Genomic DNA, 15,457 nt, shown 5'->3' with positions numbered 1-15,457 from the left:
TAAATTTTTTAAAAACAGGTTTTCACCGCGTTCTAAATTGTGCCAAAGTCGGTCTTTCCAGCCATTTGTTTCCACTGAAAGACTTCTAAAAGTCTTTTCATGGCGAAGACGAATTGCAAATTCTTGACGTGTCAGCACCCGTCGCCAGTACTTTTGCTCTCTCCATTGTACCCGCCATTACCAAGGTTCTGCTTCTCGATGAGCTCAAAACATATCGAGTAACTTTTTGACAGTTTATCCATCGACAGCAATGGACCGTCCAAGTTTGGTTTCCCTCTTTTCTCGTATTCTTATTACTCTTTGTTTTGGAATTGCACAACCGCAACAATTTTGTTCCAACAAGGGAACCTATTCTGTAAATAGTACCTACAGCCATAATCTCAATCTACTACTCGCTTCTCTCCCTTCAAGCATAGCAGAGAATGGTATCTTTTACAATGCCACAGTAGGCCAAGGCCCTGACAAAGTCTATGCTCTGGCCCTTTGTAGAGAAGATCTTCCCTCAGAAAAATGCTACAGTTGCGTTAACACTACTAGCCAAGGCATTAAACAGCAGTGTCCTAATCAAAAAGAAGCAATCGTGTGGACGGATTCTAATTGCCTGGTAAGGTATGCGAACCGTGATATTTTCGCCAAGATGGAGGAAATACCTCCCTTCTGCGTATCCAATCCGAATGATTTCTCTGGAGATTTTGCTAAATTCAACGAGACACTACGTGATTTGATGGAGAAACTTATAACTCTGGCTTCTTCGGGTCCCAAGTTTGCAACAGGATATGTGAACTTCACAAAACCGATATATGGTCTGGCGCAATGTAGCCCTGATATATCAGAGCGTGATTGCGGAACTTGTCTACAGAAGGGAATGGGAGCAATGGAAAGCTGTGCTGGTGGACGCGAAGGAGGAAGAATTCTTAGTCCAAGTTGCATAGTTTGGTTTGAACTATTTCGTTTTTATATCTCTGCTGGTACTGTAGATGCCCCGCTACAATTTCCTCCAGGCCCGGCTATCTTACCTCCTCAGCCACCATCTCCTCCAAGACCCGCTAACGTATCCCCTCCCAACGAGACAAGTAAGAAACGTGTGTTACATGCTTAAGTAGAAAGTTGATATCAATTTTATGGTGTACAGGCAGTTTGAATTCTACCGTGAATGGTATTAAAACGAGTATTGTTTTTTTAGCTCTAGTGGGTACTTGAGAGATTTTGGTAATTGATTAGAGTCCATTTAGATAAAAGTGAAATCAACTCATTTTGTTACTTGCATGTTCATGGCAATTAAAGGTACAGGTACTAGTGCAGGCAAGTTTTTTGTTTCCTGTGATGACTCCATGCTCTGAATAATTATGTTTGGATATTTATCAAATGCAGGATATATATTAGCTCAGAAACGTTTATTCAACTTGTGTTTAATCTGTACTTATCTCGGTGCCATGCAGGAAACAAGATTGTTATTATCATTGTTGCGGCTGTAGCCAGCTTAGTTACCCTTATCACAATCATTTGTGCTCTTTTCCTATGGAGAAGGATGAAGCAGAAAGTTGAGAGTAAGTCTATACATTTTTAGTGTTTGCTTGTCATTATTCCGCACCTTAGATGAATAGGTTTTCTACATGTTGGCCCTAAAAAGCACTACGTGAGTTCATTTTCGTTTACATTGGAGTAGTGACTCCAAAAAACTACCTAAAACTTTTGCAATGTGCAAGATAATCGAGGAATGGAGTTTGTACAAAGAGTAACGATTATGGAACCCCTCCGAGCATTTTCTCTGTAGTGGAAGTAACATTAGCTTAAATATAGTTCATTAGATAATATCATGTCACCACTAGCTTATTTTGATTTTTTACTTCTGTGAAGATGATGATGAGATGAGAATGCTAGAATCCATGGAATTCAACTTCAGTACCTTGAAAATAGCAACAGATGAATTCAGCAATGATAATAAGCTCGGACAAGGTGGATTTGGTTCGGTTTACAAGGTAACCTTCTTGTAACAACAACGCACTTTCATCGGATTTTTTCATGTCCGTAAAGCTGAATTAGTTGCAGATTATCTTTTCTCAGATCGTTAACATCTTGTTATTAGAAGTATTAACATAGATTATCAGTTAACAGCAATTGTTAGGAGGAAAGGAAATATAAAATAGAAAACATTAGGGAAAGAAATCAGTGGACATCAAATTCTGATTTCCTGTACACTTTCCTGTTCCATAAGCTTTAATGTAACGAACATGAAACACTTGTCTTGGCTACTGTCAAAGCAGTGGGTAGTTCGTACTCGTGTTCTTCGAGAAGGAAACCGCTGTGCGGTTGCATGGCTAACTTGGTCATAATTATATCTTGGGTGTTCATATGTTAATAATCCTGTTAATGGTCTGTCTACATTATTGTATGCTAACATGATCGGGGCTGCTAGTCGTTTGTGGTTCTGTTTCTTTTGGGCTTAGGCCCCGATATTACCAAAAAGAAAAAGAAAAAGAAAAAAAATGCGATATTACCAAAAAGAAAAAGAAAAAAATGAACACTTGTCTTTATTTACTCTGTTAATCTTCAGGGAGTGCTTCCAAATGGACAAGAAATTGCTGTCAAAAGGCTATCCGGCTGTTCTTCACAAGGTGAAGTAGAATTCAAGAATGAGATTCTGTTATTGGCTAAGCTCCAACACAGAAATCTTGTTAGCCTTGTAGGTTTTTGCTCTGACGGAGAGGAACGAATCCTTGTTTATGAGTTTTTGGGTAATGGCAGCCTTGATAAATTCATATTTGGTACTGCTGCTTTACCTTTTACTAAAGGAATTGTTTAGCATATCTAATCTCTCTTTTAATCCACAAGTAGGATTTGGTAAATATATTGAATGAAATTGTAGATCCAATCAAGAGCACCCAACTGAATTGGGAAACAAGGTGCAAAATCATCAGTGGCATTGCTAGAGGAATTCTTTATCTTCATGACGATTCTCGTCTTAGGATCATTCATCGTGACCTGAAAGCTAGCAATGTCTTGTTAGATGAAGAGATGAATCCTAAAGTTTCAGATTTTGGCTTGGCAAGGCAGTTTCAACCGGGTCAAACCCAACGCATTACCAGCAGAGTTGCGGGGACCTAGTGAGTATAAAATCAACTCAATGACTATACTCTTTAGAAATTCTATAGAACTACTAGGAAAAAAAAAAAAACTCTTTTATGTTGCATAAAACCTGAGATGGAATAAGTCAGTTTCGAAAGAGCACTGTTAGCATTTGAATTGAGATTGTCCTCCTGTCGTTGATGTTGTTTAGCGGCTACATGGCTCCAGAATATGCCTTGCAAAATCGATTCTCAGTGAAATCTGACGTCTTCAGTTTTGGAGTGTTGGTTCTAGAGATAGTAACTGGTAAGAAAAACAGCTGGCTGAGCAATTCAGAGGAAATAGAGCTCCTTCTAATCCATGTAAGTGTGCTCGTATCTTAGTCAAGCTTTGTGTTTGCTTCTTTATGCTTGGAGTGGACTGGAACCGTTAAGGATAGCTAAGAAGTGCGTGCATCAAAATCAGTTTATCGTGTGATTGACCTGGTTTTTGTGTGGAAGAACTGAACTTTTTCATTCAGATGAGTTAGTTTCAACGAGTGCATTTCACACCCTGCAGGTATGGAGAAATTGGAGAGAAGGAACAGCTACGAACCTGATTGACGAAACATTGAGGGGCAGTCCAGTAAGTGATGTAATGAGATGCTTACACATAGGTTTATTGTGTGTTCAAGAGAATGTGTTAGGTAGACCCACTATGGCTGCTGTTGTTCTTATGCTCACTAGCCACTCCTGGAGTCTCCCATCACCTTCACGACCTGCGTTTCTTTTGGACAGTAACGCAGACACAGGCTTGCCTTCATTAGAATCCGATACAGGAACTACTACGCAGGACCAATCCACAGAAAACACACAAGGGACAGTATATCTGTCTTCAAATTGAAATTTTCATAGACTGAGATATAATCTCAAAAGCACGACAACATGATTGCATTGTTTGAAAATTGATACAATTTCGAAAGACATGATGCTGCACATGGTTTGTTGAACTGTATCTGACGAACATGGTGATGTTAACTCTCCTCTGATTGCATTATGCTAGCAATGGTTGTTTGTAAGTAAACTCTGGACCCTAATGATGTTAACTCACCATTGATTGTGATAGGAACTGGACCGGATCATAGCTATCCTCTTTGAGTGCTATTGAAATGATAAGATATGAACAGATCAAGTTGCACAGATGCTAAATAGAATCCAGTTAGCCCCTAATTTGAAAGATATGACTGGTTTCGGAATTTGTAACCTATATATATGTTAACCAAGAGATCGATTTTGAACATAAAATGTGGTTTCGGAATTTGATTAGATGCCTTTTGGTTGTTATAATGGATGTGAGCATGATTTCTAAACGTTTTTTTTGGATAATCCTAAGGTGTTTTTGAACAAAAATGGTGTACAGGCCAAAACAACGCCCCTGAGTATTTGGCGACAGTTTCCAGATTCCATCAAGCAATTTCCAAGTTTTAGTCATCGGAAACCTAGGGAAGAAGGTGAATTAAACGTTGCGTCATCTTTAGCCATAGACAGCATGTTGTTCACCAATTAAATAAATAAAAAAAATTAACTTAGACCCTAATCAAAATGATAATGACAGATTAATTCCTGTATAATTACAATTATATCTTAGAGGCTACGTCAAATAAGTTTTTTTTAGAAAAGCAAAATAGTAGTTATACTATTTAATCCACAGTACATAGAGTACGTGTGCATAATGACCTCTTCATCTCTTTCAGTTTTTTTTTTAATTATATTCTAACACAGTAAGATTCCTTGAGATAGGGGAAAAAGTCTAACACAGTAAGATTCCTTGAGATAGGGAAAAAAAATAAAAAATAGCAGACATATTTCGTAGGATGTATATTTTGGCATGAAATGTGGTGCAGACTAGACAATGGATGCACATTCAGAGGTCATTTTCTGTCGCGGTCCATAAATTGTTAACCTGTTAGACAGCCCCCCCCAGCCTACGCTAGTCTCTACAAAATAGAAATGTTCAATTGAAATAGCAAGTAAAATCTTTATTTTAACCCTAAGATACTCCACCACAATGCAACATCACAGAACCTTTCTATATTCATCCCAGAAAGGGAATCCTTAGCTTCTATCTTATCTTCTTATCGCAGGGGACCGAGGCATCATTATTAAGAATATCTTCTAGCATCTGCATTCTACTGTCTACTTAAATTATGCCCTTCAGTGGTTGTTTTTCTCTTTGAGGACAGCTAAATTGCTTGTTTATATCAACAGTCATGAGAACTGATTCCCCTTTTAGCTTGCAATTCTTCTAATATTATTTTTTTTTCTTTTAAATTTTTTGGTGGCATTCTGTGTTGAAATTTCTCAAGGTTGTTTTTGTAGTAAATTTGTCAATTTTTTTACAACCATCGTAAAAAAACCATCATAGTATTGTAGTAGGTAGTAATTGGTTGATATTTATTAAGCTGCACATGAGTTGCTACCACGACTCTCATATTTCTCCTTATAAATGGAGATAAAGGCGAGAAAGTTAGATATAGATAATATATGTAAGTGTGTGCAGAGGAAGACAGTGCAACTGTGAGGGTGAATGCAAGTGAGTGCAACTGTGAGCGTGAGAAAGTACAGATTTAAGAAAAATATCAAATGTAAAAGTAAAACACTGGGTTTGTGGGATTGTACTAGATTGAGTTGAGTGTTTGTATCATTTTTCCAATAATATATAATTTCCTATCTTTGTAGATATACTCGGTTTTGAGGAACCATATAAATCTACTTTTTGTATTTTATTTATATTTGCTTTTTAAATAATATTTGTGAATAGCTTAATGATTAGAATGATACGTGGCATTCTTGTAGCCTTTTTGATCTTTCTGCGCAATGATCATAAGAATTTTTACACTTCGGAATCACTGAGTCAATAAACTACTTGGAAAAGCAAGTTTTTGTTAGTTTATGTATTCACCCATCTCCTGGAAAAAAAGAAGTTGCCAGATTTCTTACCCCTTTAAGCTTTGTTTTTTTCCTTACAAACCAGGGAACATGCACGATGAATAAGAAACTGGAGAAAAAACATGGTGGGATCATTCAAACCATGCTTTTAACCTCTTTATAGTTTTATTCATTGTACATTGGTACTGGGTAGTAGTGGAGGGAGGGCCTTGCTGTTTGTCCAAATCGCCTTTCACAATTCAGAGGATTTGGATTAAGGCATTTCTAGCTTTCTTTTAGTCTTCTTTTCCTTCACATTTATTTTCTTGGAAATGTCAGTAAGTTGCAATTTGTAGGAGGGAACGCGATAGGCTTCGGCAAATCGGATTAGAAATAATAATTCCCCGGCGATGGCCATTCATTTTGCAACAGCTAAACATCTTCACATGGCTTGAACCTCTAGCTCTTATATGAGCCTAGGCTATTGCAGTAATGGAACGAGCACTTAGTAGTGGCAAATAAAGCACAAATACATAGGTGGAATCCAATGAAAAGCATGCCGTCTAACAAGAGCACATTTTGTGGGGTTTTGTGTTTTCACACTAATTTAGCCACCTGAACAAGTGTGTTAAATCACCAAATGAATGGCCTCAAATTCCCATCATATGATACGGGTGGAAATCTCACAAGCTGTCCGACTAGCCGTGCTAATTTACCTTGGAACCGAGTATAGCTAGCTCATTCTGCTCTTTTGGTTTAAAACATGGGAGACCATGATCTAGTCATGGATAAAATGGAATGTTCTCAATTTCAGTTATTGAAGCTGGCCATTTTTTTATTTTTTTTTGGAAGCTGGCCATTTTGCTTGGCGTTTTAAAATATAATTTATATATTTTTTTATATATATCCTTAAATGAAAACTCTTTAATTTTGAATCTTGTACAAATTCATATTATTTAATACTTATTTTTTATCAAATAAATAAGAATGTTAAGAATACTTATTTTTTATCAAATAAATAAGAATATTAAGATTCAAACTCATGATTATTTAGTTATTAAGACACTCATATCATTCAAACTCGTGACTGTTTAGTTATTAAAACACTCATATCGTATAAAAGAATTATTTTAACCCAATAATTTAAGTTGTTAAATGAGGTTTCAAGATATGATTTATATTTTTTATAATATATCGTTTCAAGTAAAAGTTATTTTGACTTGAAATTTATATAGACTTATATTATTTTGTGCTTTATTTTTTTAATTAAATAAATAAAAAAAAATTAAAGTTGTGAATGTTTGTCATTAATGCTCTAAAATTAAAAAATTATTTTAATACAATAGTCTAATTTATTATATTATTCCATAAGATCTTGAGAAACATTTTACAATTGATATATTATTCCATAAGATCTTGAGAAACATTGTACAATTGATTTTTGTTTTTTGTTTTGTTTTTTTTTTGTCCTTTCCTTTTGAGGCTATAAAAACTCCTCTGCACTGGAAAGAGACTCAAAAGGAGCTAAAGCATGGAAGAAACAGAAGAGATCTGTATTGCAGAAGAGAAAGTAGTGGACATTAGTCTCAAGGACCTTGCCAAGAAACTAGAGGAATTTGCCAAGGCCAGAGATTGGGAAAAGTACCACAGTCCAAGAAATCTCCTTCTTGCAATGGTAATGTCCTATCCTCCTTGTATATGTGTACAGAGCATTCTTGCGAAGATCCTTTATGTATGTGTTTTTCGTGTCCGTTCCCATAGGTCACACATAGCTCAGAATGCTTTCTTCTTTGCTATGTTTTGGAATGATCCTGTGTATGACTCAGTTCTATCGCAGAAACATTCCCTCTTCTCAACATGTCTTTTCACTAGTTTCTTGAATCTACTGGGGGCTAATGCACAGTTCACTATGATGACAAAGTGAATACAACCCACAATATAAAATAAGGACAACTTTTGTTCTAGTTTAATCATCCATGTCGAAGCCGAACCATATGTAACGAGGCACTCACTGGAAGGACATCATTGACGATTCACAGACTTGTTAGGGATCGACTACTGTGAAATATTTTTTAGAGACAAGCTGTGTTTTTATTTCATAATTTCAGAAAGAAGTTTCACAGGGGCAGTGCATTAACAGAACAAATATTTGCCTGAAAGATCTTAATTTCCATGACTGCTCAAGACAGTTTGAGACACCAATCGTACGGAGGCATAAGGTGGCTCGGGCAGAGGAATCTCTTCAGCCAATTTGCTCATGTTTGGGATGGAACTTGAGAAATTTGTGAAGGTGCCCTTGTCTTTAAAAGTGTAAAGCTTAAATCATTGGCTACTAAAGGGTGTGTAAATGTTCACATTTATGTCTTGCAGCTGTGATGGTGACAAAATACATGGGTTTTTTTTGGCTCATCATATTTTCCTGGTCACAGACTAAATCTCTCCATCATCTAATATTGGATTTGATTCCTTTTTATTTATTTATCTTGTTTGATGTGCAGGTTGGCGAAGTAGGAGAGCTATCGGAAATATTCCAATGGAAAGGAGAGGTGGACAAGGGGTTGCCAAACTGGGAGGAATCTGACAAGGAGCATCTAGCAGAAGAGCTGTCTGATGTGCTGCTATACCTCATTAGATTGTCTGATATTTGTGGCATTGATCTTGGTGATGCTGCCACCAAAAAAATTGTGAAGAACGCTATCAAATACCCACCCAAGGCCTGCTGAAACACTAGTTTAATTTTAGTGTGCTGATTTTTGTTTGGGTAGCATGAAACAATCATTTTGATGGAATCCCTGTAGAGACTGCATGATAAGCTTATCCTTCTTGTTTATTGAGCTTTGCCCTTTTGGAGATTAGATTTGAGCTTTATAGCACAGGTTGCATGGGAGCTCATCTTTTGGTGGCCTGGGTAATTTCCGAAGGAAAACTCTTGAATTCTGCTTGCTTTGACTCCTACGCTCAGAAGGATTTGTGTTAAGAGTCAGAGATTTATTTAATGAAAAAGGTTCATCAAAACTCATTTTGTTAATTTATATTCACGTAATATATAATTAAAAAAGAACTTTTTAAAATAAAATGAACAGTATCCTATAATTAAAAAAATAAATCATAAATAATATAATAAATCATCGCTCTCTTCACCCGACTTTCCACGAAGTGTAGTTTGAAGTTTCGATTTGGTTTAAGGTTTGGATTCTAAATTTTAATCGAATCATCTGGTCAATTGGATCAATTTTTTTATTTAAAAAAATCAAAATAATATCTTATTAGTAAAAAAAAATAGCCTTAACATGCATTAGTTTGATACATCAATTTACTACCTACGAGAACTAGCCTTGATGACTATCCTATTGTGAACCGCAAGCTTGACATGGTGATAGTTTGGAAATGTAGTCTAATTTATATTTTTTAAAAATTTAATTTTTTATTTAAAAATATTTTTATGTATATTTTTAAATTATTTTAATATATTAATATCAAAAATATTTTTTAAAATATAAAAAAATATTATTACAATATATTTTTAAATTATAATATTTTAAATTATAATCATTACTACAATTTCAAATAACTTGAAGTGGTGTCCTGGCAAGGAGGAATTGAGATTTTGAATTCTTTAAGTTTAGTGTGTGTTTGTTTTCGAGGGGAAATTTATGTTTTGGATGTGGGATCCACTAAAAAAGTTAAGAAAGAAAAGAATTATTAGTTTTTATAGTTGAGTTTTGTGCACAAATAGATTATACCCAACTACAATCTCAATCACAAAAACTAAAACAAACATTCTTTAGTTTGAGAAATATTATATATATATAATATTTTATTAGTTGTTTTTTAAATTTATTTAAATAAATAAATAAAATTAAGAAAGAGAAATTTTAAGTAAAGATATTTTTATTATTTTTAATGGGTCAAAAATTTTATTTTATTTTTATTTTTGTAAACTTTTTAAAGTAAATCTAGAAAGTAATTAATAAAATAACATTAAATTATTGTTTGGGAACTATAAAAAATTTTGTGTAGTATAAATTACACTTATACATGTATTTTATGAATTTAAGTCATTCCACAAATAAACAAAATTTAAAATACTTTAAAAACAACTAGCAATATCAGTAAAGGAGTGAGAATTTATAAAATATATTTTTGAGTTTGGGTAAAGATATTTTTATTATATTTAATAAGTTTGATATTATTTTTTTTCTTTTATATTTGGATGTTTCTCGTAATATTAACCTAAAAAAGAATGAGCTTTCTCATCATTTTAAAATAGAGTAATTAAAATATTATATAAATATCATATAATATCGAATTACAATTATTAAATTTGGTCTGACTTGGCAAGTCAATTCAAAAATTGAGTAACCTAATAGCTAGATTGATTTGAATTTATTAAAAAATTGATCAATGCAACAATTCAGCAAAATCTAATCGATCTGGACAAGACTCATTTTGTTTTTTTTTTTTAGAATACCATGATATTTGTCACCCACCAAAATCTTCTTATTTTTTACCTCTTTCTTCATACAATGAAACACAAGCATCAATAAAATTTACTAAGCACTTTCAGAGTACAATAAAAACTCATGTTCCACGAAAAGTTAATACTCATTTGTTATTTATTATATTTATCAATCTCCTTAATTACAGTGTTAATAAACCTACCACGAGTCCCTTTAGCAAAAGATTTACAACTAGTATAAATAGCATTAGCCTTGTAACTTCTTCATTTTTGGATATCCTTCAAGTTTACTATTTTAGAATTACTAGTGTTGAAAGGAATTTTTCTAATAAGCCTCTTAATTAATGAGTTTAATTACATTGTTGAGAATCTTCTAGCCAACTTTTTGATATTAAGTTTTGATAATGAGGTGACGGTTCTGAAATATAATATAAATGTTAAGATAATTTTTTTAAAAATAAATGTATTAGCTCCTGATAATCATTTCATTAATTTATATGACTATAGCTTTTACTTGGATGAAAATATAAGAATTTTGATTATAATAAAAAACCTTCAACATATAATTTTATTGATACACCTAAAGAGATTATCGTTAATGTTTTTCATAATAAATGTATAACAATCAAATTTAGAATAAATAATTTTTAACTTGGGATAAATAATTACTATTTATTTTTTAAAATTTTTAAAATTAATTTAAATTAATCCATAAAATTTGGAATCCAATCTTTTGACTAGGTTAATTTCGGGCAGGTGTAATAACCGTGGAATAAATACAATTCCTGATATATTTAATATTTTTTCATAAATATCAGCCTCGACCCCCGTCCTTCCAGCACGCGGTTGAAAAAAGCACGATTCGGATTCGAAACGTGAAAGCGAGTAACCGACGCCCCGGGATTAGATTTTCGCTATATATTTAAAATATCAACAACGATCAAATACCTCTCTCACATCCACCTGTATTACCAGATTATCTGGTATTTCCTTTCATTTCCTTTCAAAATCGAATCAATCACACTAACATCTCTTCTCTTAATGTTCTTGAACTGATAAATCTCTTTCTATTCCTCTAAGATCATTCTGTAGTACTGCGATTGCTGGTAGATCTGATTAAAATGAAATGTTATTTTTTTATGAGGCTCAGATTTCTAATTCTGTTTTGTTTATCTATTGAATGTTGTTGCAGTGAATTTGAGGAGAGAAATTGAAGATGGAGCCTTCAGCTGGTCAAGGAACTGTTTTTGCACCATCGTTGGAAGGAATGAAGCATGTCAGATCCGATAACGGAGAAATGCTCACTAAACCTTTCTTGGATGTCTGCAAATTGATTTTGCCTGTTATTGGTCCGTTCCTTTTATTCAATTATTTAATTACTACTATTAATTTCACATTCTCGTGTTTTTAATTCTGGATCTCTGTACAAGTTACCGAACTGTTGTTTAATATGTTATTAATTTAGACTGATCCCTAGTTAAAGATACACTTCCTATTGTGATGTTAGATTTAGAGTCTGTTTGTCATGATACAAAAATTATTTTTCTATTTTTCAAAAATTACTCGTGAGAAAAAAAAGTTGAGTTAGAATTATGTTCGTCAAAAAATGATTCATACTGACTTTTTTGAACAAGGAAGTTTGTACAATTTAGAATTTAAGTCAAAATTTTGTAAAAACCTTTTGATTTAAGTCGAAAATTATTTCTAACCAAACATATTTATGACTTTTCTTGGAGTCAGAAGTTAAAAAAACAACTCGAATCAATTTGCTAAAGTAATGCCAGGCGGTTGCGTAATTTCTTATTTCCTTTACGAGATCCTTCACCATAATAATTTTATTTCTTATTTCTTTTGAATTATCATATCCTCTCCCATTATCCAACTACTAGATGCTTGGTCGCAAATTGAAGTCCTTCATTACTTCTGATGACAGATAAGTTTGGAGCTGCTATGGCCCTTGTAAAATCTGATATCGGTGGTAACATAACGGTAAGCATTTTTGCTTCTTATCTGCTTGTTTATATAAGTAATGCTGTCTGCATATGTGGATTGATAGAATATGTCTTAGCATAATGAATGACACTGACAAAATTGAGAGATCTCTATTTCCCCTACTGTTTCTGTTGATTTGCATATCTATGAAACTTGTATACTTATGTGGTTCATAAACAAATAAATAGATAAGAAATTTTGAAGCATAATTTTTGTTTCTCTCTCTCTCTCTCTCTCTCGCTTTTTTTCCCCCCTTCTTAATTGCCTGTCATTGACATTTGAGCAGTGTGCAGCTTATACATTCTATCACTATACCATTTTCTTTATCACATTTGATTGTGATTTGGATTTTTTCTATTTTCATGTTCAATACTGATTTAACTGAAACTATATAATTCTTGGTTTTCACTTGTAGAGATTGGAAACCAAATATCTGTCAGATCCATCTAAATACAACCAATTTTACACTATGGTTCAAGAGGAGGTTGATGCTAAAACAGCAAAAGGATCATCAAGTTGTGCCAATGGTCTTCTTTGGCTGACCAGGTAGATACTACATAATGTTCGCAACACAATTACTTCATTCTTTTCATGTATTTTATTTTGTCATTGGCATGCATATTGTCACAATGGACTATTCTGCAAGAGGGTCAAAGAAATTTTGGAGCATGTTGATCATCACAGAGTTTGATGCAAGAAAGTTATTCTGGGAAAGATTACCGTGAACCTTTATACATCCAATTTCCTTAAAATCATATCTTATATGAGAATTTTAAACTTTGAATGTCTCACTGAACTGCCTTGGAGCATAGTTTTCAAAAGGTGAAAGTGTGCAAGATCAAATGCAGGACAAGAAATAGGATTCAAGCTAATAATCTTGGGCTTTTGAGTTTTCACTAGAAAACAATCTAGGCATACCAGAAAAAGAAATTTACATGCTCTTTGTGAATGGCAGTCATTGCTTATAATCTTTGATTAAGGAATTTAAAATTATATACTCATGTGTTTTAATATTCTTGGTGATCCTCAGAGCAATGGATTTCCTGGTGGAACTTTTCCGGAATTTACTTACACATCCAGATTGGACAATGTCACAAGCCTGTACAGATTCCTATGGCAAGACACTGAAAAAATTTCATGGCTGGCTTGCCAGTTCAAGTTTCACTGTATGTCTTTGTCTCTGATCTATTTAGTTCTATTTTATCCTAATATTTTCTTTATATGAGTGGGAACTATATGCAAAGTACTTTACTTCATGTTGACCTAAACAAGACAGTGGAATCTCTGAACTGATTTGATTATTTCTTGAATTACATTTTTGAAAATTATTTTGGACTATAGCAAACTATAGCAAACCCTGGATATAATGAGGGAGCATTTTGTTTGTCTCAGTTTTACGAGAATGGAAGCCATTATTGCAGCTATGCAAGATTTTCTGAGTCCATAGTGCAGAAGCTTAGATAATAAATTGGACTGTCATTTTATTCCCTGTAGCTTCACTAAAATATTGACCATGTTTTGTAAATTAGTTGGACTCTGGTGGAGCTTTTGCTAAATTAGTTTTAGAAACATTCTGGTGTAGGGTTAGCCAAATTGGTTTTTGAAACATTCTGGTGTAGGGCAAGCCAAATTGGTTTTTGAAAGACTCTGGCGTAGGGCAAGCCAAATTAGTTTTTGAGACTTCTTGACTTAATGAATACTGGATTACAGATTGCCATGAAGCTTGCTCCAGATAGGAAGAAGTTCATGGAAGTAATAGCTGGTGCAGGCGATGTTGCTGCTGATATGGAGGAATTTTGTACAACCTTCCCTCCGTTTCTTGAAGAGAATCACAAGTTCCTGGTAAGATGGTTTTGTAACTGAAGTTCCGAGATACCCAATATCTTTGTAACTGCTTAATCTAGGATGCAATAATTCCACCTTTGACATTTGTGACAAAGGCCAAATTGAAATGCAAGTAATCCATTGCCAGTATACTTAAGTGTTTTCTATTTTGTTTTGTTTTTTCTGATGGGCAAACTCTGAAAACTGGGAATTTCTGGGGGGCGAGGCAGGAGGAAAGGGCCCGGAAAGTCTAGTGGGCTAGCTGGGAGGAAAGTCTAGGAGCAAAGCTGTTTGTTTTCTTTAGGCTGTAGCACCATAATTCTAAAATGTCACCTTCTACTTGTTTGCTAACCGCTTCCAATTTGTTGATGCAGGCTAGTGTTGGCCTGGATGATATGAAAGCTTCGTAATTGAGGAGTTCCTTCTGAAGCCTGCCTGTGGTTTTGGTTTACCTTTTCTCCCTATTGATTTGGCTTCAAAAACTTTAGACGGGAGAAATAATTAGCCAATTCAAATTTTACAGCCATATATAACTCTTCTATTCAACCTTTTCTGTGTAACTTGTGTTATGACATGCTCACTCTTTTCATTTTATGACATGCTCACTCTTTTCATTTAGCCTTTGCTCCTTACCTTTCTGAATGGTTCAGAACAAGTCACACATTGCGCCCTTAGCAAGGCAGTCCCATCCTACTCTGGTCTGAGTCTGACACTTTTTAGGACCACTTTTATGATTTAAACCCTGGATTACAATGTAGAGAACAAATCCAAACACATCAAGTTAATCTTTCAAAAGTATTTCTCCTTTTCAATTAAAATAATAAGAACCTTCTTATAGGGCGACAATCTAGTTTCCAAATTTAGATTAAATTAGACTGCTGGGCCATCCAATTATTTTTTTAATGTAAAAAAAAAAGGTTTAGGCAAAAAGTAATTCTTTACTTGGATTAATATGCAAAATTCATCTTGAGCAGCTTAATTTTTGTTCAATGTAATTTATAATATTGAAAAAAATATCAAATGCAAAAAGAAAAAAATTGAGATAATTTGAGTTCGTTTACCAATCTTGTAACTTAGATTGCAAGATTGATATATTCCTAAAAAAAATAATGAAAAAAACATAGTTTAATTCTCAACTAACATGTTTACCAATCTTGTAACTTAGATTGCAAGATTGATATATTCCTACAGAAAAAATAATAAATAATAA

The 15,457-nt window shown here is 33.8% G+C and overlaps 3 protein-coding genes across 4 annotated transcripts; all 3 read left to right on the top strand.

Annotated features, from left to right (window-relative positions):
- Positions 1-84: 84 nt before the first annotated feature.
- On the top strand, positions 85-4,280 carry LOC105129911 (putative receptor-like protein kinase At4g00960). Its single transcript, XM_011032172.1, has 7 exons — positions 85-1,073; positions 1,440-1,547; positions 1,858-1,979; positions 2,555-2,765; positions 2,867-3,104; positions 3,278-3,428; positions 3,625-4,280. The coding sequence occupies exons 1-7, from the start codon at positions 251-253 to the stop codon at positions 3,946-3,948; spliced, it is 1,977 nt and encodes a 658-aa protein (XP_011030474.1). The 5' UTR covers positions 85-250; the 3' UTR covers positions 3,949-4,280.
- Positions 4,281-7,490: 3,210 nt separating this feature from the next.
- Positions 7,491-8,827, top strand: LOC105129910 (dCTP pyrophosphatase 1-like). Its single transcript, XM_011032171.1, has 2 exons — positions 7,491-7,647; positions 8,471-8,827. The coding sequence occupies exons 1-2, from the start codon at positions 7,504-7,506 to the stop codon at positions 8,693-8,695; spliced, it is 369 nt and encodes a 122-aa protein (XP_011030473.1). The 5' UTR covers positions 7,491-7,503; the 3' UTR covers positions 8,696-8,827.
- A 2,431-nt stretch (positions 8,828-11,258) lies between these two features.
- On the top strand, positions 11,259-14,839 carry LOC105129909 (pleckstrin homology domain-containing family A member 8-like). Of its 2 annotated transcripts, none has more exons than XM_011032169.1 (7): positions 11,259-11,414; positions 11,624-11,780; positions 12,365-12,420; positions 12,839-12,969; positions 13,454-13,589; positions 14,134-14,265; positions 14,622-14,839. In XM_011032169.1, exons 2-7 carry the CDS (start codon positions 11,648-11,650, stop codon positions 14,655-14,657), a joined length of 624 nt encoding a protein of 207 aa, XP_011030471.1. In that variant the 5' UTR covers positions 11,259-11,414; positions 11,624-11,647; the 3' UTR covers positions 14,658-14,839. The 2 variants fall into 2 exon arrangements, with proteins under 2 accessions (XP_011030471.1, XP_011030470.1); XM_011032168.1 differs by having other exon boundaries at positions 11,259-11,537.
- Positions 14,840-15,457: the final 618 nt, after the last annotated feature.

Source organism: Populus euphratica, unplaced genomic scaffold (assembly GCF_000495115.2).
Source record: "Populus euphratica unplaced genomic scaffold, PopEup_1.0 scaffold17.1, whole genome shotgun sequence".
Classification (NCBI taxonomy): domain Eukaryota; kingdom Viridiplantae; phylum Streptophyta; class Magnoliopsida; order Malpighiales; family Salicaceae; genus Populus; species Populus euphratica.
The sequence above is the reverse complement of the archived record's forward strand: the minus strand, read 5'-3'. Positions and strand labels throughout refer to the sequence as shown.